This window comes from Theropithecus gelada, chromosome 14 (genome assembly GCF_003255815.1).
Source record: "Theropithecus gelada isolate Dixy chromosome 14, Tgel_1.0, whole genome shotgun sequence".
Classification (NCBI taxonomy): Eukaryota; Metazoa; Chordata; class Mammalia; order Primates; family Cercopithecidae; genus Theropithecus; species Theropithecus gelada.
The window spans coordinates 31,970,131-31,997,397 of record NC_037682.1 but is presented as its reverse complement, the minus strand read 5'-3'; the positions used below and the strand labels follow the sequence as shown (position 1 = coordinate 31,997,397).

General features: G+C 37.4%; 1 protein-coding gene across 5 annotated transcripts in view; it reads left to right on the top strand.

Moving 5' to 3' along the window:
* HIPK3 (homeodomain interacting protein kinase 3) overlaps positions 1-25,079 on the top strand; it is a 102,664-nt gene extending 77,585 nt beyond the window's left edge. For 3 of the 5 annotated variants that reach the window (XM_025357331.1, XM_025357332.1, XM_025357333.1), the window contains exons 4-16: positions 4,599-4,718; positions 6,276-6,362; positions 6,870-7,054; positions 8,491-8,650; positions 9,408-9,531; positions 15,077-15,198; positions 15,408-15,532; positions 15,631-15,792; positions 16,301-16,597; positions 16,925-17,065; positions 19,709-19,944; positions 20,239-20,366; positions 21,171-25,079. In XM_025357331.1, coding sequence (XP_025213116.1) covers positions 4,599-4,718; positions 6,276-6,362; positions 6,870-7,054; positions 8,491-8,650; positions 9,408-9,531; positions 15,077-15,198; positions 15,408-15,532; positions 15,631-15,792; positions 16,301-16,597; positions 16,925-17,065; positions 19,709-19,944; positions 20,239-20,366; positions 21,171-21,647 — 2,364 coding nt within the window. In that variant the 3' untranslated portion in view covers positions 21,648-25,079. Of the gene's footprint in view, positions 1-4,598; positions 4,719-6,275; positions 6,363-6,869; positions 7,055-8,490; positions 8,651-9,407; positions 9,532-15,076; positions 15,199-15,407; positions 15,533-15,630; positions 15,793-15,944; positions 16,008-16,300; positions 16,598-16,924; positions 17,066-19,708; positions 19,945-20,238; positions 20,367-21,170 lie in introns of all 5 variants that reach the window. The other 2 variants (XM_025357329.1, XM_025357330.1) reach the window with 1 other exon arrangement.
* The last annotated feature ends 2,188 nt before the right edge of the window (positions 25,080-27,267 follow it).

Here is a 27,267-nt window from a genome sequence, read left to right as displayed (position 1 = left end):
ATGGATGGATGGATCGATGAATGGATGAATGGATGACAATAGTTGGTAAATGTTATTTCTCCCAAATGTTTGTTGGAGTTTAGATAGAATATTATCCAGAGCAACTAAGAGTCTGACTTTATATTCAAATTATATTTGGTAATTTCAAGTCTTATATAAGAAAAATAAAGTTCACTATTTCAACTGCAGAGGAAAATAAATCTTTCAAGATTTCTATGTTTGTCAGGCTATTTAGCAAAGAGACCCACTCAAGCTGGCCCAAATAAGGGGGCATTTATTTATATGTATGGATGTATTAGGCCATTTGCATTGCTATAAAGGGATACCTGAGTAATTTATAAAGAAAAGAAATTTAATTGGCTCACAGTTCTGCAGGCTGTACAAGCATGGCTCTAGCATGTGCTTCTGGTGAGGGTCTTAGGAAGCTTACAATCATGGCAGAAGGGAAGGGGAGCAGGCGTTTCACATGGTGAGAATAGGAGCAAGAGACGGGGGAGATGGGCACCACACTCTTTGAAACAACCAGATCTTGAGAGAACTCACTGTTGGGGGAACAACACCAAGCCATTCATGAGGTATCGGCCCCCATTACCCAAACACCTCCCACCAGGCCCTACCTCCAACACTGGGGATTATATTTCAACATGAGATTTGGAGGGGACAGACATTCAAACTGTATCAGTGGACTATCACAAGGATCCAAGAATGGAACTATAATATGACTGGGATTTGTGAAGTTTGGAATTGAAGGTGCTTTTCAAAGCAAGGCGACACTGGAGGAATTAACAGGTGTTGGTAGAACGTCACTGGTACCGGACCATCAGTGTAACTTGGCTGTTCTTCAAGTACCTTTGTCTATTCTGATCTGAGTTTCTGCTCACCTTACCTTTGGTTACGTTACATGACCATAAAACTCCAGCTCTACCTATAACCCTTTAGCTCATCCCCCAAGAGTCATTGATATTTCTTAGTTCACATTTCTGACATAGTTAATCTGATTGACTTAGTTTTTTTGTAGTTGAGTTCATGAGGCCAGTTTAGAATTATGTGTCAGATTCCCATTCTTCATTCACTGGAGATGGAGGAAGGCAAACATATGTATATATTAGGGGTTCTAGATGGAATATTTTTCTCTTCAAATGACTGGGCGGGCATTATGACAAGTAATAAACTCAGAGTTTCACTGGCCACTTTTTTTGTTTGTTTGTTTTTGTTTTACAGAGCCATCTTAACTCCTGAGGTACATTAATTGCTCTATTCTCTTTGCTTTTTCAGCACTTTGTTTTCTTCTTCACAATGGCTTATTAGCTTAATTGCAGATTACATGCTTAAACATTTATCTGTTCTACCGAATTGTGCTTTTGAAGATTGCCACCATATTTTATTTATCTACATGTCTTTAGCATCTAGCACATAATAGATGCTCTGTTTATTGAAATTGAATTGTTGATGGCTTTTCTGTCTGATGCAGCATCTGGGCAGGAAACTCTTAGTACTTTTTCCTTCCATTTTCCTGTTTCCTTGAAATAAGGAATTTAGCTACTTAGTGGGTGGGAGGTGGGGAGAAAGAGCAGCACTTTAATGAAATGAAGCCAGTTTATAATGTGGAAGTTTTCGTTGTCATTTTTTATAAAATTGGGGATACAAATGTGAATAAAACAGACTTATTGGAAGGCATACAATCTAGTAGGGAAAACAGACATGTAAAAAATTGTAATATAGTTATAATAATTATAAATGCATGTTCTAGGTGTGATGATAGCACAGAATAGAGTAATTACCTCTGCTTGACATCATCAGTGATGGCTTTATAGAGGAGAAGTTTCTTCAGCTGAGTCTTGAAGAAGGAATAGTAAAAGTTTGTCCTGTGAATTTGGTGAAAGGGGGAATATGTATGTTGGATAAATAGGAGTTTGAGAACAATATAGGAAAGAGAAACTGGCCCATGTGGTTCGACATGGTGCCAGATGGTGCTGAAGTACCAGGAGAATATAAAAGGACAGGGAATATATATAGTTGGAGGGCTTGTTTGCTAGGGTTAGAGGTCTGGAATTGACCCTCTAGGTCAGGGGTGTCCAGCCTTTTGGCTTCCCTGGGCCACATTGGAAGAAGAAAAATTGTCTTGGACCACACATAAAATACACTAAAATTAATGATAGCTGATGAGCTTAAAAAAAAAAAATCACAAAAAAATCTCATAATGTTTTAAGAAAGTTTACGAATTTGTATTGGCCCTCATGCAGCCCCTGGGCCAGGGCTGCTGGTTGGACAAGCTTGCTCTAGTCAGTAAAGGGTTATTAAGTAATTTTATACAAGTGACTAACAGATGCACATTTTGCCAGGATGTCTGGCAGTAGTGTCAATAATGAATTGGGGGTGAGCGGGTAAGGACATTAGGAGAGACTGGAGGCAGGTAGAATAATCAGGAGGCTTGTGAAATTGTATAACTCAGAATTGAAGAGGATCTGAGGTAGGGATGGAGAGGAGGGGACAGTTGTGAAAAATGTTAATGAAGTAAAATTGTTAGGCTTTTGGATGTTAGGGGAGCATGATGAGGAAGAGGTATAGGGCATCAATTTCAGGTTTCTGATTTGAGTGGGTGGTGTTGCTATTAACCACAGGAGGAAAATACATAAGGATTAGCAGATCTGGGGGCAAATCAGTTTAGGATATATTCAGTTGGAGGTACTAGAGTCACCCAGGTCGCAAGTTTCAAAAAGTGGTTGGGTCTGGAGCTCCAGAGCTAGAGCCAAAGATTGAGACACAGATTTAGAGATAAAATTGTGGGCACTTATGACTTGTAGAGGGAAAAAAGACAAGACTCTGGAAAGCAGTGTCATATAAAGAACAAACAGGGGAACACAGTGAAAGACTATCAGGAAGTAGAAAGAGACCCAGAAAAGAGTGGTGTCGTGGAAACTGAATGAATGGTTTTTATGTAAAATGGTAGTAGCCATTAGTATCAAAATAAGGATTTATATGTGATTATTAAACGTGTCTGTTACTAACAGGCCATTACTTATCTTAGTACCATATCATGAGGGTGATGAGAGTAAAATTCAGATTGCAGTGTGTTGAAGTGTGAATGGGAAGTGAAATAATATAGGCTACTATTTTAAGGGTGAGACGAGAGAGTTAAGTAGTTAAGGGAGGTTTACTTTTTTTTTTTTTAGGATAGAAGATATTGAACATTTTTGTATTTGGTTGGGAGAGAGCTCAGAGGGAGGAAGAAATAGAAGATGCAGAAGAGGATGGACTAATTGATGGAGCAGAGTCTTTGAGGTTTAAAAAAAAAGTCTTTGCATTTATTCTCATACAGGTTAGGGGAGTCAAGTTTTAGTAAGAAGGAAGGATGGAAAAACAATTTTAGCCCCCAGAGATCTCTCTCTTTTCTGAGCCCCTGTTTATCCCCCATGTTTCCCACTCATTAAGTGGGGGAATCAATATTTGAGGGCCTACTGTGTACCAGGCACTTTCATGGGCTCTGGGGGTATGTAAGTAAACAGAAAAGTCCTTCTGTTCATGGAACTTAAGAGTCTCATGGAGAGGTAAGAAAATGGAAAATAAATGTATAGAATATTAGATAATGAAAAGCACAGTGGAGAAAAATATAGCCAGGAGGATGGTGGGTGAGGTACTGAGAAGGGCAGAGTTTGCTGTTATTTATTGATGGGTCATGGAAGGCCTGGTCAGTAAGGGAACATTTGAACCAAGAGCTGAAGGAAGCAAGAGAGCCATACAGATATCTGAGGAAAGAATATTTCAAACAGAAATATTAAGTTCAGAAGCCCTGAAGCTGGAGTTTTTTAGTATCACCCTTGGGAGAGCCCATCAGCTACCATGCCTCTTCCCCTAGAGACACAGCTGTGTATATATCAGTGTCTCAAAAAAGTATTCCCTCCAAACTCCCACCATAGTAATTCACCCGGTCTTTATCAATCTAAATCTCTTTTGAATTCATTCCTTTCTCTCTATTCCCATTCAGTCTCTCAGTTCAGACCCTCTTCATCTCTTCTCTGGCCTTATCCCCTCACCCATTGTCAGACATTACTTTAAAATGTAAGCTGTCAATTTCCTGCTGAAATTTGTCCAGTGGTTTCCCATTATTACCTCCTGGCATCTAGTCCAAATTTCTTAATTTGCTGATAAAGCCCTTTACCTGCTAGTTCAATTTCATCTCTTAGCATTCTCTGTTAGTGACCCTCTGTACTTTCAGTGTTTGAATGTGAGGGTATTCTCTCTTGATTTTCCATATTTGCACATACTATAACCTTAGCATAGTTTTCCCCCCTACCCTTCCAGTGCAAACTCCTGTTATTTTTCTTTTAACACCAAACTTGAGGACCACCTCTTCTAGTACTTTACCTGATCACAATTACTTTAGGTATGCCTTTTCTGTCTGTCAAGCATGCTTTTATTATGATACCTATAATTCTGTATTATAATTTTTTCCATGTATGTTTTCCACTGGACAATGCATTTCTTGAGGGCATAGACTATGTATTTTCATACCTGACCTAACATACAGCCTGGTGTCTGACTTAAGTGTTCTGTCACATGAAAGAATAAACTATTCTGTTCTGTAAATTATTTTTCAGATTCGCTACATTTCTCAGACTCAAGGTTTACCAGGAGAACAGTTGTTAAATGTGGGTACTAAATCCACAAGATTTTTTTGCAAAGAAACAGATATGTCTCATTCTGGTTGGAGATTAAAGGTAATTCATTAAAAAATAGAATATTTAGAAGACTAGTTTTCTAAGATGCCTCATATGCATGGATAATACCTTCCATATCTATTTACATTTTACTAAATTACTTCCTTCTTTTGAATTTTCATTTTTGGCCCTTCTTTATTTTATTTTTATCAATTTTTTTTTTCGTTTTTATTTTTTGAGATAGAGTTTCTCTCTCTCGCCCAGGCTGGAGTGCAGTGGTGCCAACTTGGCTCACTGCAACCTCTGCCTCCTGGGTTAAAGCGATTCGCCTGCCTCAGCCTCCCAAGTAGCTGGGACTACAAACTTGCACCACACGCCCAGCTAATTTTTATATTTTTAGTAGAGACAGGGTTTCGCTGTGTTGGCCAGGCTGGTCTTGAACTCCTGACCTCAAGAGAACCGCCCGCCTCCGCCTCCCAAAGTGCTGGGATTACAGGCGTGAACCACCATGCCTGGCCCTGTCCTTCTCTCTCTCTCTCTTTTTTTTTTTTGAGACGGAGTCTTGCTCTCTTGCCCAGGCTGGAGCGCAGTGGCGCGATCTTGGCTCACTGCAACCTCTGCCTCCCAGGTTCAAGCGATTCTCCTAACTCAGCCTCCCAAGTAGCTGGGTTTACAGGTGCCCGCCACCATGCCCGGCTAATTTTTGTATTTTTAGTAGAGACAGGGTTTCACCGTATTGGCCAGGCTGGTCTTGAACTCCTGACCTTTTGATCTGCCCACGTTGGCCTCCCAAAGTGCTGAGATTACAGGTGTGAGCCACTGTGCCCAGCCCCCTTTATTCTTTAAGAAGAAAGTCCTCTTAGAATAACTTCACTTACTCTCTAATTCCACAACATAATTATTAATTCATCTTAAATTTTAAAAAACATTTATGTGTATAACTATATTTGTGTTGTGTGTTTATCTTCTCATTTCTACATTATTACACTTTATAGGACAGGGATTGAATCTGACCTCTTACTACATATCCCAAGTGTGCTAGGATTTTTGGGGGAATCAGTAAATCCTCAATAATTAACTTCATAAACAGTTATTTTTTTTTTGAGACAGAATCTCCCTCTGTCGCCAGGCTGGAGTGCAGTGGCGTGATCTCAGATCACTGCAACCTCCGCCTCACGGGTTCAAGTGATTCTCCTGCCTCAGCCTCCCAAGTAGCTGGGACTACAGGCATATGCCACTGCACCCGGCTAATTTTTGTATTTTTAGTAGAGATGGGGTTTCACCATGTTGACCAGGATGGTCTCGATCTCTTGACCTCGTGAACCACCCACCTCGGCCTCTCAAAGTGCTGGGATTACAGGTGTGAACCACCATGCCAGGCCTAGTTATTTTCTTTATGGGGTTTGTTACATTTGTAATTTTTTTCTTGGCCTGAACCAAGCACCTCTCATTTTTTTTTGTGTATACTTTAAAAAAATACGTTTTGATACTTTCTCTTTTGAAATTACTATTTGTCTTAGAATATTTAATATATTAGACTAAATGTGCCAGGATTAAAGAAATTTGCATATTGTGGATAATAATGTATTCTTTTTTCCCTTTGATATATGCAATAAGACATTGGAAGAGCATGAGGCAGAGACAGGAATGAAGTCTAAAGAAGCCAGAAAATACATTTTCAACAGTCTGGATGACATAGCGCATGTGAGTACCATAGCCACATTTGTTAATCTGGTATGCTTAGACGGTAGACCTGAATGCCAAGGGGCCCAAAACATGTTACTCAGTTTTTAAATGACTACAGAGTCCATGCTGTTTTTATGTTTTTCAAATGAAACTGATTCTATTTTCAACCTTTCAGGAACTAAATTGCATTTGTCATTCTGAAAATTTTAATTTACCTATTCGTTCTTTAGTAAAAAAATGTTTGCTTTGAAAGGAAAAATCCTAGCCAACAGATTTCTTTTCCCTATATTTCGCTAGAAATGGATATTTGTTTAAGTTTTAAAATCTTCTTTTATGCTTTGAATCCTATTTGGTACCTCAACACATTTTGAGGATTTAGTATTAATTGTTCTTCTTTGTTTTAAGATAATCGTAGTTCCCTCTCCTCTCCTGTGTTGTGATTTTTGTTTTCTTTTTTGACTGTGGAATTTATACTACTCTCTCTGGCTTATTTTTACTTGATGGCTTGAAATTTTGATTTCTTAGGTGAACACAGTGATGGATTTGGAAGGAAGTGATCTTTTGGCTGAGAAAGCTGATAGAAGAGAATTTGTTAGTCTGTTGAAGAAAATGTTGCTGATTGATGCAGATTTAAGAATTACTCCAGCTGAGACCCTGAACCATCCTTTTGTTAATATGAAACATCTTCTAGATTTCCCTCATAGCAACCAGTATGTTACTTTAAGATCTTTTAAAGTGTTTCTAAAAACATAATAAGTCTATAGAAAATCACTGCATCAGAGAAATTACTTTTCTTCATTAAATACAAGTAACCTGAGTAAAAAGAGGCTAAGCTAACTTGACCAAGTTCATATACACCAGTAACTGTCCGGAACTAGAACTGAAGTCTGAATTGCAGTCCAGTGTTCCTTCTCCAAAATGCGATACTAAAAATAAGACTGAGTGGTTTTGTTTTTATTATACATGACTTTCTTATCTTAATAACCAGGCATATATAAAAGGAAATGCTAACAGTTTTCTCTTTCAGGTCACATTTCAGTTTTCCCAGACCGTAGATTCTATCATATTTTGAGTCCTACAACTTCCATTTTACTTTTTTTTCCCCACAACTTTTGCTTTCCTTTTTCCTCTTTTTCTCCTGCATTGTGAAGGAAAGGAGGTTTTTCATGGGTCAGTAGATTATAGGTTGGTAGGGAAGAATATATACTAACATTCCAAAGGCCTGTAATATTACAAATTCTTTGTATTTTCTTTGTTTGTTTGTTTGTTTTGGAGACAGGGTCTTGCTCTGTCAGTTGCCCAGGCTGGAGTGCAGTGGCACAATCTTTGCTCACTACAGCCTCTGCCTCAGAGGCTCAAGTGCTCCTCTCACCACCACAGCCTCATGAGTAGCTGGGATTACAGGCATGCGCCACCGTGCCTGGCTAATTTTTTGTAGAGATAGGGTTTCACCATGTCTCCCAGGTTGGTCTTGAACTCCTGGGCTCAAGTGATCCACCCACCTTGGCCTCCCAAAGTGCTGGGACTACAGGTGTGAACCACTGCACCCGGCCAAATCTTACAAATTCTTTGAGCCTCAGACATATTTTGGGAGATGAAGGGAGTAAATTTAAGTGACTTAAAACAGCTTCCTTCAGTATTTAAAAAGACAAAATGAAGAAGGCATAGGAATGAACCCAATGTTTATCATTGTAAATTGTTCTTAAAATTTACATTTTTCTACAACCCAGTTAGATTTTTCCCCTCAAACACTTAAAATGTCCTAATGTTTTTCATATACAGTCACTTTGAAAGTAACACGATAGCAACTCTTTGGTACTGTTAATTTAGTGGTGTGGAGATCTAGAAATTTAGGAAAAAATTTTTCGCGTAGGGGGTCGTAAAATTATTGCATACTAACCAAAAATGCTTACTATGGTTTTACTGTTTGAAGAAAAATACTGCAGAATGTATACTTTTACTTGCTTTGAAACTTAATCTTTTCTGGTAAGATTTCCTGTTAGAAATATTACTGGAAAGAAGCAGATTAAGTGCAAATCATAGGATTTTTTTCTTTTAGGAATCATTTTTTTATTTTGTCAATGTACCTCAATTTAAAACTAAGCATTTAGAATAATACTATAATACCTTCACTTTTGTTTTACAGCGTAAAGTCCTGTTTTCATATTATGGATATTTGTAAGTCCCACCTAAATTTATGTGACACAAATAATCACAACAAAACTTCACTTTTAAGACCAGTTGCTTCAAGCAGTACTGCTACACTGACTGCAAATTTTACTAAAATTGGAACATTAAGAAGTCAGGTAAGAATGTGTAGTAATTAATAACTTAGGGTCTTTTTTTAATGATTGCTTATTTTACTTTTGATATATACAGAAGTTTGGTGTCAGTTAGAATGTACAGTGCTAGTGAGGTCTTACTATATCTGTTTTACCAAATCTCTTAAAATTTCGAGGTATAACAATTGGAACATATCTACTCAAATTCATTTTTTTTCCATTCCTCTCTTCATTCTCTAAGTATCTTCCATCTGCCCTTCTGTGCCATAACTCTACCAAAAGTAGAGGTCAGTAGAATCAGTTTTTAAATTTTAATTTTGGCAGCTTGTTTTTGTTCTCATTTTCTGGGTACTTTTTTTTTTTTTTTTTCCCTGAGACAGAGTCTCGCTGTGTCTCAGGCTGGAGTGCAGTGGCGCAATCCCAGCTCACTGCAAGCTCCGCCTCCTGGGGTCATGCCATTCTCCTGCCTCAGCCTCCTGAGTAGCTGGGACTACAGGCACCTGCCACCGCGCCCGGCTAATTTTTCGTACTTTTAGTAGAGACGGGGTTTCACTGTGTTAGCCAGGATGGTCTCCATCTCCTGACCTCATGGTCTGCCTGCCTCAGCCTCCCAAAGTGCTGTGATTACAGGCGTGAACCACTGTGCCTGGCTCTGGGCACATTTTAATTGTAGAATTATGATCTTAAGAAATGTGTTTGAATTCTATTTATACAGCATGTGTATTTCATTTAGAAGACTGCTCTGTCTAATGTGCTCTGTATAATGTGCTGATTGTTTCAGGCATTGACCACATCCGCTCATTCAGTTGTGCACCATGGAATACCTCTGCAGGCAGGAACTGCTCAGTTTGGTTGTGGTGATGCTTTTCAGCAGACATTGATTATCTGTCCCCCAGCTATTCAAGGTATTCTTTTATTTAAATTTTGCTTTGAATCTAGGCATGCATTATTTTAAAATAAGCTTAGGAATCTATTCATTAAATATATTGTATAATTTTTGCTGCATTTAGTGCTACATTTGAATTTGATTTAACCTGTTCAGACCAAGCTCAGTGTCTCTCGCCTGTAATCCCAGCACTTTGGGAGGCTGAGGCGGGCGGATTACTTGAGGCCAGGAGTTTGAGACCAGCCTGGCCAACATGGTGAAACCCCGGCTTTCCTAAAAATACAAAAAATTAGCTGGGCAAGGTGGTGTGCGCCTGTGGTCCCAGCTACTCGGGAGGCTGAAGCTGGGAAGTGGAGGTTGAAGCTGGAAAGTGGAGGTTGCAGAGAGCCGAGATTGTGCCACTGCGCTCCAGCCTGGGTGACAGAGTGAGACTCTGTCTCAAAAAAAAAAATATTTAAGCTGTTCAATAAGCCTTTAGACCAGTGACACTCATTTCTTGACTGGAACTCCATTACAGTCATCACTAACAAAATGGGTCATATGACAATTGTATTTCCTGTAGAGTGTAAAATGATAAAATACCTTAATAGGAAAGATTGAACTTGGAAAGCTACAAGTTGGCCTATGCTGGGTATCACTGTTTTAGACATTTGTCTACCAATACCAAACATTAAAGTGACTGACAGCTCAGTTATTTAAAATTTTGGTCAAAAGAGTTTTGTCCCAAAATACTATAGTCTTTATTGATAGCTTAGGTAATAAATAATGGATTGATTTCAATTAAATTAATGTCCCTTCATTAAATAAAAATAGCCAATTAAATCCTCAAGTGGAATGGTTGACAGAATACCTTTGAAGAGGCTATACATTCTTTTTTTTCTTATTTTTTTTTTTTTGAGATGGAGTTTCGCTCTTGTTGCCCAGGCAGGAGTGCAATGGCGCGATCTCGGCTCACCGCAACCTGCAACCTCTGCCTCCCTGCAGCCTGCAACCTCCGTCTCCCGGGTTCAAGCAATTCTGCCTCAGCCTCCCGAGGAGCTGGAAAGCTGGGGTTACAGGCATGTGCCACCACGCCTGGCTAATTTTGTATTTTTAGTAGAGACTGGGTTTTTCCATGTTAGTCAGGCTGGTCTTGAACTCCTGACCTCAGGTGATCCACCTGCCTCAGCCTCCCACGTGTTGGGATAACAGGCGTGAGCCACCGTGCCTGACTGGCTATACATTCTTAAACTAGGAAATCTCTTAATGGTTCCTAGAGAATCATAGCATCAAACCTCACTACTGGAATAACTGGACTAAAACCCTACTTCCTAAGTCCTTTCCTGAGATTTTGTCCTTGCTAAGCTTTAACATCTAGTTAATGCAAGAGGTCAATTACAGATGGGGCCCTAAACCAACATGTCCAACTTAATGGTGATACTGTACAGAGTAAATGAGAACAGTTGGTGCTAAGTCAGGACACCAGGAATCTAATTCTGTTTCCCCTTTTTACTGTATCATTGTAGACTAGCCTGTTTATTTATTTCAGCCTTAGTAAAAGGAAATAGACTGAATAGATAATATATTGGCCATTTCCAACTCTAATATATTTTGATTCTGAAGGATTATTTGATTTTTTTTTTTTCTTTTAAGTGTGTCTTTTTTTGAGACAGTGTCTTGCTCTGTTGCCCAAGCTGGAGTGCAGTAGCACGATATTGGCTCACTGCAACCTCTACCTCCTGAGTTCAGATGATTCTCATGCCTCAGCCTCCTGAGTAGCTGGGATTACAGGTATGCACCACCATGCCTGGCTAATTTTTGTATTTTTAGTATGTACAGGGTTTCACCATGTTGGCCAGGTTGGTCTCGAACTCCTGACCTCAGGTGATCTGCCCACCTCAGCCTCTCATAGTGCTGGGATTACAGTCATTAGCCACTGCACCCGTCCTCTGATTTTTTAATTTTAAGCATTCAAGCAACTCTAAAACTTTTTTTTGTTTTAATATTTCCCACAGTACCAAATAAAGAACCAAGAATATGTTTGTTGACTTGATTTGCTGGTAATAAGAGATGTGAAAACAGGTCAGATCTTCAGTTACTGTTGTTCTATCAGGGTAGCTTTATTTTCATTGTTGACTCTGAAGGTGAAATTGTGACCCAGTGGTCACAGTGGTGGTCTGTGAGTATCTGTAACAGTGACATTTTTATTACTTTCCGGTAATAAAAATGCCCACATCATTATAGTGTTAGCAATAATAGATGCTAACAGTGTGATGCTGTTGTGTTTTTCAGTTTTTTCCCCCAAGTGTTTATTATAAGAATTTCAAACATACAGAAAAATTGAAAGAATAATATGTTTTCTACCCTAGATTCAACAGGTATTAATATTTTACCATATTTGCATCATCAATCTACCTACCTACTTACGTAGTGCACATACATGTACTATTTGAAATTAAATGGTAGATTTTATGACACTACTTCTAAATACTTCAGCATGCAAGATTGGTGCTTTTTAAAAATATGTTTTTTAATCACTTATCACTTGGCGTTACCTTGACAAATGCATTTTCACTTAAATTTATAATCTACACTAACAAATATGTTCTTTGGTTCTAGTAATCCCTCCCATGTACCAAAATCAGTTTTAGGGTCACCACTTATACTGTGGTATATTTCACGAAGATTTGGAATAGTAGGTTTTTTTTTCAGAGCCTAGCTTCTGTGGCAAAAACTTAAGAGACTTCTGAGACACGTTTCTAAACAGCATTGAGCATCATTCTTAAAACATTTGAATGAGGTTAGAAAAATCTTTCGTCTTTTTATATGGCTTATAATTGATGAAAAGTTAGAAACCTTTTTGTACATAAAGTAACAACTATATCAGTGGTTTATAATATGGGATAATTGAAAGAAAAGAATTACTATCACAGACTCATTAACCCACTAAATGTCATGAACAGCACTTTTGAATTAGAATTACTAGTGAGAAGAAGCACAATATGTTTTAGCTTATATAACAGGTGCAGTTGCAGCAACAGGCCAGGCAGGCTCTATAAATATGTTGTTTCTCATCTTAGTAGAGTGTCTGCCTTAGAAATGAAAGCACTCCCTCTAATCAGTCTTAGTATCGGACGGGTAGATGTTATGTAGAAATTGTAATGTAGAAAATTTCAGCATTGGGCTTCTTGCCCCTCCCCGTCATTTATCTCTTCCCTTCAGAATGTGCCGTTGCATTTTCAAGAAACATTTTAAAATAATTATTGGGCAGCTATTGGGGATAGTAATTATGGTACCATTGTGGTTTATATTTTAAAATAAACTTTATCACCTTGACTTAAAAATTTTACTTTGACGCTATCATGTTTAGGTAATGCATTTAATATATTTTAGATATTATAATATGTAAGTATAGGCATATAAATACTATATCCATAAGACTGTGCTTATTTTAAAAAGTAAGCTTATTTTTAAAAATCAGCTAAGCTTTTATTTAACATATCTGAATGTTTTATTTATTAAACAAGCTTTTAAAATTATTTAGTGACCTGAAAAGTTAGGTATTCATCCCCTCTAGATGACAATATTAGAGTAAAATATATTCCAGCAAAATTCTTTCCTGTTATACTAAAATAATATTCATAAGCTTTTAATGCCTTGTTCTCCAAGTATTAAAGCAAATATAATCAAAGATAAAGTTTCAGCTAACCTAAACTATACAAAAATTGAGATCTTATCCCACTATTGAATTTGATCAAAAATTAGATCTCCTGTGGAGAGAGTATATAGGAGAATTCTTCTCATCTTAAGGCATTGCTTGTGGAGAGAATTTACAGGAAATGAGATTTTTGTTGAGATTTGGAAATTTGCTCTGTCTGTTCATCCTTGTCAAAGTGAAGAGATTTTTTTTTTTTTTTCTTGAAGAGATTGTCTATATATTGCAATATATCTACACTGCCTGAGTGTGCTGATATTCCATGTCTTGGAGAATTGGATGATCAAGACAGGCTTTTTAGCAGAAGTAAGAAGATTTTTATTAAACTTGACTCATACCTGGCTCTTTAGGTGGAGCACAGAGAGTAGAATAACCTGGTAGTAAGATAATAGTCTCAGTGAAGAAAATAAACAGGCTAAAATGGACATTCTCTTTAGGATTAACACTTACATCTGTGAAATAGAAAATATGAGGTTGTTTTACAATAGAGAAAGAAAACAATTGTAGTATTTTTCTCTTATGCCTGAAGAGAAAGACTCAACATCACATTTATCCCCAAATTGATTACATTATATTTAAATAATCTGCAAGCCCATGTTGAAAGTAACTGCTATAATAAAGTGGAATTATGAAGTGGTCAAATTATTTTCATTAATGTAATTTCTGATCTTCGGGGATGCCCCTAAAATCTTGTCAAAACTGTAAGTTGGAATGTGATACTACTTTGCTGTCTCAGAGTTCAGTATTATAAGACTTAATATTTGCAAGGTGCTTTGCAGTGAATCAAACAGCTATATTAACATTATAGTAACATTAACAGGATTAACATGTCTGGTAATCCTGCTTTCTAATTTTCCTAGTGGGCAAGCAAAATGGTAGCATGTTTGTTCTGGAGTTCCAGCAGCTCTCTGCTAAGAATACTAGTCAATTAAGCCACATTGGGGAAACCTTAGTTTTAATCATCAAATTAGGTAAATAGGTTAGTTTTGCCTTTCCTTTGGAGGCTGAAATGAGTGTGCCATCCCTGAATTTTCATCCATTATGTGAACCATTATGTCCATTAAATTATGAAGTTGTGATGTATTTCTGTTTTGGTGACAAGAGCATAAGATTCTATCACAGTTTTAAAGAAGAAGATACTAAGCATAGCTAAAAGTTTGTATGAAAAGAAGAACCTTTACCTGCTAGGTTGTCAGCATACTAAACCAGATTCTTCTTTCCATGTTCTTTATCATGGTGACTGAACTATTTAAAAAGGAAAATAAAGCTTCAATAGCAAACTTTGGAAAGAAGTTTCAAGAAAATTAAATGGTTCAACTTTGTAGTATGCATTTTGAAACAGAAAGGGGAGCTTTATAATAATTTTTGGAATGATGTATATCACAAGATAGACAAGGAGTACATCATTTTCCTAATGGATTGCTCAGTTAGTGTTATGAAAATTTTATGCAGAGAATGGCATTATAACCCCACAATCAAGGCTGGGTGTGGCGGCTTATGCATGTGATACCAGAAATTTGAGAGGCCGAGGTAGGAGGATCTCTTGAGCCCGGAAGTGCAAGACCAGCCTGGGCAACATAGACCCTGTCTCTACCAGAAATTAAACAGATGAACTGGGCATGGTGTACGCCTGTGGTCCCAGCTACTCAGGTTGAGGTGGGAGGATCCACAAGTCCACGAGATTGAGGCCACAGTATGGATCATGCCACTGTGCTCCAGTCTGGGCAACAGAGCAAGGCCCTGTCTCAAAAAAAAAAAAAAAAAAAAAAAACTGTCAGAATTTAAGCAGTTCTTGACATTTAAAATAATTGTATAAGTTAAATAAGAGGAAGATTTTTTTCTTTTATTTGATAACTATTCTGTTTCACAGGTATTCCTGCAACACATGGTAAACCTACTAGTTATTCAATAAGGGTAGATAATACAGTTCCACTTGTAACTCAGGCCCCAGCTGTGCAGCCACTACAGATCCGACCAGGAGTTCTTTCTCAGGTTGGTAAATAATTCATTCCTTGCCATATATCAGCTTGTGCTGTTGGGAAATAATGAAAATGACCTGGATAGGGATTTAATCCATTTTGTAGGTTATGGACTTTAATGTTTATAATTGTTAGCTGTTACTTTAGATAGTTTTGAGTTTAGGATATGGTAAAGTTATTTATAACTTGTTATTTTCTATTGTTTTCCTTTGCTGCAAGCAGACGTGGTCTGGTAGAACACAGCAGATGCTGGTGCCTGCCTGGCAACAGGTGACACCCCTGGCTCCTGCTACTACTACACTAACTTCTGAGAGTGTGGCTGGTTCACACAGGCTTGGAGACTGGGGGTAAGCTGAAAACAAAAGTACTTTATGAATAGTTTGCAGACTAGATCTTGATTAAAGAAAGGTCTTGATTAAAAACATTGTTCTGAACTTCTCCCTAGGAAGATGATTTCATGCAGCAATCATTATAACTCAGTGATGCCGCAGCCTCTTCTGACCAATCAGATAACTTTATCTGCCCCTCAGCCAGTTAGTGTGGGGATTGCACATGTTGTCTGGCCTCAACCTACCACTACCAAGAAAAATAAACAGTGCCAGAACAGGTTGGTATTGGTGCTTTAACTTTCCTCTGCATTTTGAGAATCTTTAAAATGAATTTTGCATGTACACTAAAGGGTCACTCTGTTGTATTCAAAATGACCTCTTTTATACCTTTATTACAAACACTAAGCCAGCTCCCTTCTCGATTTCTCAGAGGTATTTTGGTAAAACTAATGGAATGGGAGCCAGGAAGAGAGGAAATAAATGCTTTCAGTTGGTAAGATTGTCTTTATTGCCCTTTTGATTTATTATCTACCTGTAATGTAGCAATTGTGGACATTCAGATAGCACATTTACCAAAAAGTGACTATTTAAATGTATGTAAATGCAATCTACATGGATATTTCTAGAGCTATTTTATATTTCACAAGAACTCAAGATCTGTTGGTGTGTTATATTCATGAACTCGAACAAATGAAGGTTCGCATTTTTTGGTTTAACAAGATACCTTAGACAACTGATTATACATATTTTGATTATAGAAATTATAAATTATTCCTTTGGTTGCAGGAGTAATTCATTACAGAATACCAATATCCCACATTCAGCATTTATTTCTCCAAAGATAATTAATGGGAAAGATGTCGAGGAAGTAAGTTGTATAGAAACACAGGACAATCAGAACTCAGAAGGAGAGGCAAGAAATTGCTGTGAAACATCTGTCAGACAGGACTCTGATTCATCAGTTTCAGACAAACAGCGACAAACCATCATTATTGCTGACTCCCCGAGTCCTGCAGTGAGTGTCATCACTATTAGCAGTGACACTGATGAGGAAGAGACTTCGCAGAGACATTCACTCAGAGAGTAAGTGCCAAATGCTGCATCCTCAAAGGATATAGGTGGCATCCTTTGGTGTGTCGAAAAACAACTTTCTGTGACTTATTCCTTGTTTGTCAATGTCCTTTGGAGTAAAACCTTTAAATTAGATAACCCAGTTCTAGACAGGGAACTTTCTAAATAGTATTTAGCACCATTATTATAGCATTTTCCCTGTATTTGTAAACTTTACTTTTTGTCCATGTAGGTCATTCTTAACAGTTTCATATCCTTAATTAAAGAATACAAATTTTGACTATTTGGAGAGTATCTTCTCATATTTGACTCATGTTTTCCCCTTTTCTCTTCCACTAGATGTAAAGGTAGTCTAGATTGTGAAGCTTGCCAGAGCACTTTGAATATTGATCGGATGTGTTCATTAAGTAGTCCTGATAGTACTCTGAGTACCAGCTCCTCAGGGCAGTCCAGCCCATCCCCCTGCAAGAGACCGAATAGGTAAAATAATCTCAATAGTAGTGTATAATAAATAGTAAGTCTACTAAAAAGCCTACGATTTCTTTCTGTTAAATTAATAAGTACCTGCCGATTTACCACAGTGACTTCTATCTTGAACACAATTTTTGAACTAGATCAGTTTTTCTAAACACAGATTTGTTTGTTTGTTTGTTTTTAAGACAGGGTCTTGCTCTGTTGCCCAGGCTGGAGTGCAATAGCATGATCTCGGCTCACAGCAACCTCTGCCTCCCAGGCTCAAGGAATCCTCTTGCCTTAGCCTGTTGAGTAGCTGGGACCACAGGTGCGCACAGCGATGCCCAGCTAATCTTTAAGTTTTTTTTGTAGAGATGGGATCTTGCCCTGTTGCCCAGGCTGGTCTTGAACTCCTGGGCTCAACCAGTGCTCCCACCTTGGCCTCCCAAAGTGCTGGGATTACAGGCGTGAGCCACCATACCCAACTAAATAATCTTTTTTTGCCGGGGGCTGGGTGGGAGGAGATGAAGTGTGGCTCTGTCACCCAGGCTGGAATGCAATGGCATGATCTTGGCTCACTGCAGCCTCCACCTCCCCAGGTTCAAGTGATTCTCCTGCCTCAGCCTCCCATGTAGCTGGGATTACAAGCACCCGCCACCACACCAGGCTAATTTTTTGTATTTTTAGTAGAGATGGGGTTTCACCAGGCCAGGCTGGTCTTGAACTCCTTACCTCAGGTCATCTGCCTGCCTCAGCCTCCCAAAGTGGTAGGATTACAGGCGTGAGCCACCACATCTGGCCAAATCTATTTTTGAAAGGGTAAAAAAGCTACATTCTTAATTTCAGCCCCACAGACTACTATTGTAATTTAAATTTGGAAGAAAAACATATACTTTAGCAAAATTAAAAAGGAATGTTTTGCATAATGAAGTACTTACTGGCCCACTGTCTACAGAACATCCACTGTGATTTTTTTCTCCCATTGGTGATGGATTTGCATGGTTTTATCCATATTAACCTGGCTTACCCGTCCTTTGGCCGGCTAAAATAGTAAGCTTGTCCTAAGCAGAATGATTTACTAACATATTAAGAGATAAGCCACAGTCTAGAAGGCACAGTGGCCAACACTTGTAATCCTAGCACTTTGGGAGGCCAAGGCAGGAGGATCACTTGAGGCCAAGAGTTCGAGACCAGCCTGGACAACATAGTGAGACCCCACCTTTACCAAAAATAAAAAAAAAAAAATAGCTGGATGTGGTGGCGCTTGCCTGTAGTGCTAGCTACTCAGGAGGCTGAGGTGGGAGGATTATTTGAGCCCTGTAATTTGAGGCTGCAGTGAGCTATGATCACACTACTACACTATAGCCTGGGCAACACAGTGAGACCCTGTCTCTTAGGAAGGAAGGAGGAGAAGGAAAGAAAGAAATAAAATCTTATTTTAGTGGCAGCAAACATTTGGAAAATTTTAAGTTTTAATTTTACATGTCTTCTTCTTTTCCTTAGTCAGGAAATATGATATTGCATACTTATAGCCAAAGCTTTATGGAAAATATAAAGAAATTTTAATATGTCTTCTTAAAAGTTGCTTATAACATGGTTTGAAAATTGATAATGTACATAACTATACATACACATGTAAAGTATGTATAAACAAATATACATATAAGATATATAAATAAAAATATGTATAAAAAGAGATACTTCAAATTCGTAACTAAGTATGGAATGGGTGGTTGAAACAGACGATAAATACTGTAGAAATCCCAAGGAGAGAGAGATTGTCAGGGCCCAGGAGTGTCAGGGGCCGGGCGCGGTGGCTCAAGCCTGTAATCCCAGCACTTTGGGAGGCCGAGACGGGTGGATCACAAGGTCAGGAGATCGAGACCATCCTGGCAAACACGGTGAAACCCCGTCTCTACTAAAAAATACAAAAAACTAGCCGGGCGAGGTGGCGGGCGCCTGTAATCCCAGCTACTACTCGGAGGCTGAGGCAGGAGAATGGTGTAAACCCGGGAGGCAGAGCTTGCAGTGAGCTGAGATCTGGCCACTGCACTCCAGCCTGGGTGACAGAGTGAGACTCCGTCTCAAAAAAAAAAAAAAAAAAAAAAAAAAAAAAAAAAAAAAAAAAAAAAAAGAGTGTCAGGAAGAGATGAGAAATATGGGGCTCTGTCTAGGCCTTCAGAGGTGTGGGGATACCTTTCAGATAACTGGTTAGGTACAAGGACCTAAATTACCAGAAGAGGCACATATCCTGATGTTAGAATTTAATTTGAAATATCCAAGTCACATGCATGTATGCTTGTACATTTCATTTAAATTATTCAGAACAGTGCCTCTTTTGTCATGTCTTGATGAAATTATCTGGAATTCATAAAGAGGAATTTTATGAGCTGATACTAAGGATCAAATGGGAAGGGAAAGAAGAAAAAAAAAAATGCCAAAATGATGTTCCTGAAATGGAACAGAATTAGGTTTAGCAGTTGGAACAGATAATTAATTTAAGGGTCTAGAAATTTTTTGAAAAAGTGCTATTGGACAATGAAAAAGCTGTAATTATATATAAAATAACTGAATAACATTCTCGTCAGTTCACTGGAGCCTGAATATTACTTAACATTAGATTTAATGTTGGAAAAAAATATCACTCATAAAAATGCTTTCTTTTTGTAGTATGTCAGATGAAGAGCAAGAAAGTGGTTGTGATACGGTGGATGGCTCTCCGACATCCGACTCTTCTGGGCATGATAGTCCATTTGCAGAGAGCACTTTTGTGGAGGACACTCGTGAAAACACAGAACTGTTATCCTCTGCCGACACAGAAACCAAGCCAGCTGTCTGTTCTGTTGTGGTGCCACCAGTGGCACTAGAAAATGGCTTAAATGCCGATGAGCATATGGCAAACACAGGTAAGTTGAGTCCTCCCATTTCTCCGGTTGTCCTTTAAATACAGTCTTAATTTAGGAACATCTGAGAATGGAGTTGCCAAAAGTCATCTCGAATTTTGACTTGATCCTGCCTTATATATTATACAGAGGACATCTTCTAATATTATCCAGTGCTTGGAAACCATGACCTCTCCTTTCATTTTGTTTAATTTTAAGGCTCTCAAATCACTATTATATGAAATATCTAAAGATTTTGCTAATTTTTTATTTGAAAAGGAAAAAGCATAAACTCTTCAATATTTTATTCGTCGCCAGATTCTATATGCCAGCCATTAATAAAAGGACGATCTGCCCCTGGAAGATTAAACCAGCCTTCCGCAGTGGGTACTCGTCAGCAAAAATTGACATCAGCATTCCAGCAGCAGCATTTGAACTTTAGTCAGGTATGTTCATTTGTGGATTTGTAGGAGTCTTTGGGATTCAAATTTAGCAGTTATTTTTCACATGGAGGAGAAAGCTTCTGAAACTGTATGTAGTCTTAATGAATTTTTCCCTTCTCGTTATCCCAAGGGGCTAAAGAGTAATTGGCTTAATAATAGGATAATTAAGCAAATTATCCATAGAACTTGTAGCCTTCTTCAGAAAGATTAAGTCCTTAGGTTCTCTTAGGTAATATTAACAGAGTGTGTCTGTTATCTCAGAACATCATTAACCTTCCTGAATACTTTCCATCTTATTCAATGCTATATTTGGCAGTTGTGTTTCAGTTGGGAAAAGAAAAGATCACAGATACTGGAGTTGGACGGGGATTCAAATCTTGGTTTTGCCATGTACTATATATTTATTACCTTGGCCAAGTCTCTTCAACAAATTTGATTTGGAGCACAGTTAATGGGAATAGTAATTATATCATGGGTTGTTTCAGAAGTAAATAATATTGTGTGTGTAAATGTTAGCTTTACATATAATAAGTGCTCCACAAATGGTAGCTGTTAGTAGTGATGGGGGTAGTAAAAGGTAGTACAGGCAGCACTAATAGTGGTGTTTATATTATAATATGTAGTAATAAATACTAAAATGTTAATATTAATATATATGGAATTGGTATTTTTCTCTCCTCTAATTATTCTTAGTATAAGTTAGTTCTGAGAGATCCACTATGAGTTATCAATCACAAAGGGTATATTGTAATTTCCATTTCTTTCCTTTTATCTTTAAAAATATGTTTTTTTTTTCTTTATGGATAGGTTCAGCACTTTGGATCTGGGCATCAAGAGTGGAATGGAAACTTTGGGCATCGAAGACAGCAAGCTTATATCCCTACTAGTGTTACCAGTAATCCATTCACTCTTTCTCATGGAAGTCCCAATCACACAGCAGTGCATGCCCACCTGGCTGGAAATACACACCTTGGAGGACAGCCTACTCTACTTCCATACCCATCATCAGCCACCCTCAGTAGTGCTGCACCAGTGGCCCACCTCTTAGCCTCTCCATGTACCTCAAGACCTATGTTACAGCATCCAACTTATAATATCTCCCATCCCAGTGGCATAGTTCACCAAGTCCCAGTGGGCTTAAATCCCCGTCTGTTACCATCCCCAACCATTCATCAGACTCAGTACAAACCAATCTTCCCACCACATTCTTACATTGCAGCATCACCTGCATATACTGGATTTCCACTGAGTCCAACAAAACTCAGCCAGTATCCATATATGTGAAAAACAGTATATTGGGGAAGCTCAATGATACAAACATTTGATTAAAAATAAAAACATGGTATTTAATAAATATTAGCCATGGCACAAGAAAATTATTTTTGAATCATGTAGACTTGGGTGCAATTTAAACAACTTTGAGCTTTAAAAACTCACTTTTGATGTGTTTTGCACATTTGGTATAACTTGTCTTTGGTCATGTTATCTTCTTATGTAGTAACTCTAGACAGGTGACTTATGGGAGCAGAAGTCCAGTTTTGCTCCTGCTATTTTTTATAAATTGCCTTCTAACTAGTGCAAGACACGTCCACATTTGGGAAGCCATTCTGTGTACAGACTTAGAGCAACAGATGCACATATGTCAGAATTACAGCATACAAGTGAATTGTATTATCCGTGTCTTAGTGTATAAATGTTGGGTCACTTACCTAAGAAATTGAGCTATTGTTCTTTACATTTGCATGTGTCTTTTGCATGGGCAAAATGTTGCCTAGACTTTGCTCTTAAATGTTGTTCTAATAATCTCAGCTGCATTGTAAACCGTTCCCACACATAGTGCCTTAAATATTTGAGGTTGTTAATGTTATTACCTATACATAAATGTTGAGGACTGCAGCACTTAAAATTCAGACCTACTCTTTAGTTTCCTTTTGATAGCGTAATGTTCATTTTTGGTTTTGTGTGGTATGATTTCAGGTAGTAGCTGTTTTTTTCCTTATTAAGAGGGCAGCATGTTTGCTGTAGCTGAATTCTGCTGTCTGATTTTTGAGAATGATCTAGCTTCAAGAAAAGCAAGCAGTTAGTAGTGCTTAAGAAAAATTGATTCAGTATCTAATGGATATTTGATAACTGTCACAGCACAGCATTTTATATACTATTAAGTGAAACTGCAATACAATCTAAGTTTATTTTGAGAGTGTTTGCTGTATAATTGGACTTAATAAAATGTTTAGAGGTACAGTAGGCATGACTTTGGGTAGATAATAAAATGCAAAATGCTCATTGATTCATGATGTGGTTTTATCTTAGCTTGGGCAAACCATGCAGTATTTAATAAATAGTAGCAGAACTTTTACTATTGAAGCTTGAAAAGATGTGAGTTCTTTGTGTGCAATTTTTGATTTATGCATGTGAGAGGGTTTTTTTTTTAAAGTATTTTTACATTGCAGTACTTGTTTTGCTTGTTGGTGATGTTTGCTTATTTAATACATTCCATCAGGGACAGAAATTACATGCTTTTTTTCTTCCTAGGAAGTGTGTTGAGTTCCCCCCGCCCCACTTTTTTCTTTTTTGGGTGGTGGTGATGGTAGTGGTTATGTCTGTTTAAATGAAGTTGCTTTTACAGCACCAAAGACTTAATCATCCATTTCCTATATAAAGGTAGCTACTTTTTGCATAGACCTCAAGTATATTGTAGTGTAGAGGTGGAATTTAAGGAAAGGTATTAAATTGAGGCTGTGTTTTAGCTTACAGGCAAGTAATAAATTGTATCATTTATCTTGAATGTATCATAGATAAGCTGCTATATAACGATTGCCACTTCAGATAGCTGTGAAATTAGGTGATTAACTAGTTGTTATTTAGCCTTCTAATTTCTGTATAAGTCTAATTACATGAATAGAAATTGGGGTTTTGATTTTTTACTTTGCTTTTCTGTTTGGAGTGTCATTGTAACTACTGTATTGTAAATGGTGGAAAATAATTGCATTTGTTATTTTGGGGTGTGTTATTTGCATCAGTATTTTATCTCTATTAATGTTTGTGCTCATCACTGCATATTAAAAAAACTTGGATGTATCAATGTAACTTAATTTTTTATTTTCATACTGGCATTGTAGACACTTGAGAAAGCTGTATCTTGCAGGCTTGACTTAACTTTTTTTCCTTAAAAATCTGGAATATAATCTTACAGCATTTACTGGAATAAACAGTACAAAGCATTTGAGTGTAAAACTCTAGATGTTTTGGATTTACAGCGTTTCTTTGATAAATGAATTGTATACCACTAGTACAGCTCTAGTACAGCATTCACAATAAGCTAATAATGGATAAGTTTTCTTTACTCCATTGACACAAGCAGTGTTTTATTTAATAATCATCAATGAAATAAATGTGCCTGAAATTGATTTTAAAAATTACAGTATTAGATCATAAAGTAAAAACCAGCAGTACATTTTTAGTCACACTGAAAATGAAGGACTTAATTTTCCCCACAAGTTTCAGTGTTTTTAGTAATTAATTCTATGCATTTTATACAAATAGAAATATATATATATATAAAAATACATGTTTAAAAAGAAGTAGCCTAAGATTAATTTAAAAGATTATTTACAGATGACACATTTATGGAGTCACTATTTAAGTAAATTTGCTGCCCTCCACAGCCTTCTGATTTTATTTATATGTTCCAGCAGATGATTAGGATCTGCTCACTTCTTAGGAAAGAATCAATGCCGGCAACACATTGTTTCAGAAATACCAAGTGCAAAGGATTGATTGTTTCACAACAGGTACAAAACCGAGAGTTTTCTTTTTGTTTAGGGCCATGTTTACTACCCTGAAATGTTGTATTCTTTGTCTTTAATTTCCAAGACTTAAAGCAGTCTTGTTAAATTGACATAAATGGTAAACTTCAACATTGTCATAATACAGTATTAAAGTTTGATAAAGGTATATCCCAGTTAACTACACTGCTCTTTAAATTGCAATCATGGGCATTTTAATGTATTTTAAAATAAGTTTCAAAATTCTGCTATTGACAAAGTAATCTGGATTTATACCTTTTAAAAACCATTTTGACCAGTTTTCTTTGGTTTTAATGCTTTCTTAAATAAAACACTGCATGATTTCCAAGTTGCATATTTGCATACTATTTTAATTTGCAAAGCGTTTTTTTAATCAAATATCCTGATATTTAGTTTTTTTTTTTTCCTCCAGGGTGTTTAATTAAATATGTTACTGTATTAGCAAAACATTTTCGTTTTAAAAATCTGCTAATTTTAAACTTGGACTGTGTTAAGTAAAAGTTAAATCATACACTGCAAGGTGTAGGAAGATTTGTTTTAATGAATCCAATGATACAGATTTGATTACTAAGTTTGAACTGTTAATTGTTTAACAATTTTAGACTTGTGGCTTTCTTTCTTTGGTTTATTTGTTTTTGCTTTTACTCCTATGCTACACTAGTTTGCCATGTAGCAATTGCACTGTGCAATATTACAATAAGGACTGGGAAAATTTTATGGATGTAATGTCTATTACGGTTTGCGATAGTATTTCTCTCTAGTTCTCAGTGATTTAAATGTGACCAAGCCTTCTGTACTTTGTCACAAAAAGCGGGTTTTCCAGGTGACTATTTTGGTGAGTGTCAAAATAAGAATTTATGGTGTATTACTGTCGATTCACTTTGAATTAAAATATATATATTGCAGCAAACAGCTTGTTGACTTTTTTTCCACCCCAATACTCCTTACAGGGTAGGGAAGGGAGACGTTAACAATATTGAGTATCTATTAATAACTGACATCATCTTATTTAACTCTCAAAGCCACCTGGTGAGATAGGTATTATTATCTTTGTCATACACATGAGGGCATAGCTGCAGAATGTTTAGGGAACTTGCACAAAGTCACATTGCCCATGAGTTGGAATCTGAGATACACACCAGGATATCTAACCATAACTAATCTACTTTATATCAGTTCTTTTAAAACCGAAGTCTGAGGCAATGTGCCCAGAGTACCTGCAACCATAGGATGACCCTGACCCATTTTCCTTCAATATTAAGTTTCCGCAAATATTTTTTGAGAGAAGTAATTTCTGCCCAATATGCGTGGATGAAGAATAGGGAATTCACATGAATTTTTAATATTTAAAATGTGACTTCAAAAGAATGTGATTGTAATAGGCCAACTTATGTCCTCAAATACCAACACCTCATAATTCAAGGATCTAACTTTCAAGGAACCTCAGTTGGAAAGTTTCTAGAGGAGCGCTCCCCCAGAACACACTAGTGAGAATACATATTTTCAATTTCTGCCTTCCCCTATCAATGTGTAATTGAAGTACAGCATAAATGCATTCTTTGGCATCTGGCTATTTTTTGTTAAACGTTTATAAGATACATCCACGTTGTGTGTAGTTCATTTATGCCCATTGCTGTATAGTATTCCTTTGTGTGTATACAGAACTATTTTGTTGATGGACATTTGACACCTGAATAGTGTCTACTTCCTGGCTATTGTGAATAGAGCTGCCATGAATGTTTTGTCCATATTTTTTGGTGAACATACGCATGCATTTCCTTTGGGTATATATGTAGGCATGCATTACTAGGACATATGGTGTATATAGATACTGCCAAACATTATTCCAAAGTAGTTAATTTACACCTATTAGCAGTGTATGAGAGTTCTAGTTGCCTTATGTCCTCACTAACACATTATATTTTTTTGTTTCTTTTGTTTTAGCCATTCTTTTGAGGGTGAGTTGTTCAAAATAATATGAACGTTTTCATGTAGGCCAAAGCACTGATCCTACATAAAGATGAAATTCAGAATTTGCAATTTACTTGAAAGTAAATTAGCCTCTTGAAAAAATACGAAGCAGCATTCAGCTATTTAAATAGATCTAGGAATATAACATTTTTTTCTCTAAAACAGGGTAATAGGACGAAAAAAGGGCTTTGAGCAACACATTTAAACCATTGAGCCAGTAACTACCAAGCACAGTGCCTCGCATATAGTGGGTATGTCATGAGTCATTTAAAAAATCTTTTGAAGCATCTACTATGTTCCAAGCATCATACGCGGTGCATGTACCAATGGACAAAACAGAGGTCCTTTTCGCTCTTAGGGATCCAACCTTTTCCCAGGGGAGAAGACTAAAGTAAGGTTCAGGTAGGGTAAGTAAAGAAGATGGTATGGGGATAGAGTGACTGGAAGGGTCATGTCAGGGAATGCCTCAGTGAGGTGACACTTGAACTGTGACAAGGACAATGCTGATCAGGCATGCAAAGAAAGAATATCTGACAGAGGGAGCAGCAAGTTAAGCTTTTAATATGAGCAAAATAGGAAGTGGCCATTATGGCCAGAGCATAGTGTGTGAGTGGGTGGCAAGAGATAGAAAATGCTACTATAAGGGTGGGCATGCAGGCTTTTTCCCAAAGATTGGAGTGTAGATTTAATTCCATATATTGTAGGAGGCCATGGGATGATTTTAAGCAGGCAAACAATATGACCTAATTTAAAGATCAGTCTGGCTGTTGAATGAAGAATAGATTGCAGGGCCAGGGTGGGAGTTGGAAGACCAGGTAGGAGGTTACTGAAGTAGTCTAGGTTAGAGGGATGAATACCAATAGTTTGTTAAGAGGTTTGTATTGCCAATATAGTCTCCCAGTCTGTGACTTACCCTTTTAGTTTCTTTTTTTTTTTTTTTTTTGAGACAGAGTCTCGCTCTGTCACCCAGGCTGGAGTACAGTGGCATGATCTCAGCTCACTGCAACCTCCGTCTCCCAGGTTCAAGTGATTCTCCTGCCTCAGCCTCCTGAGTAGCTGGGATTACAGGCACGTGCCACCACGTCCAGCTAATTTGTGTATTTTTTTTAGTAAAGATAGGGTTTCAC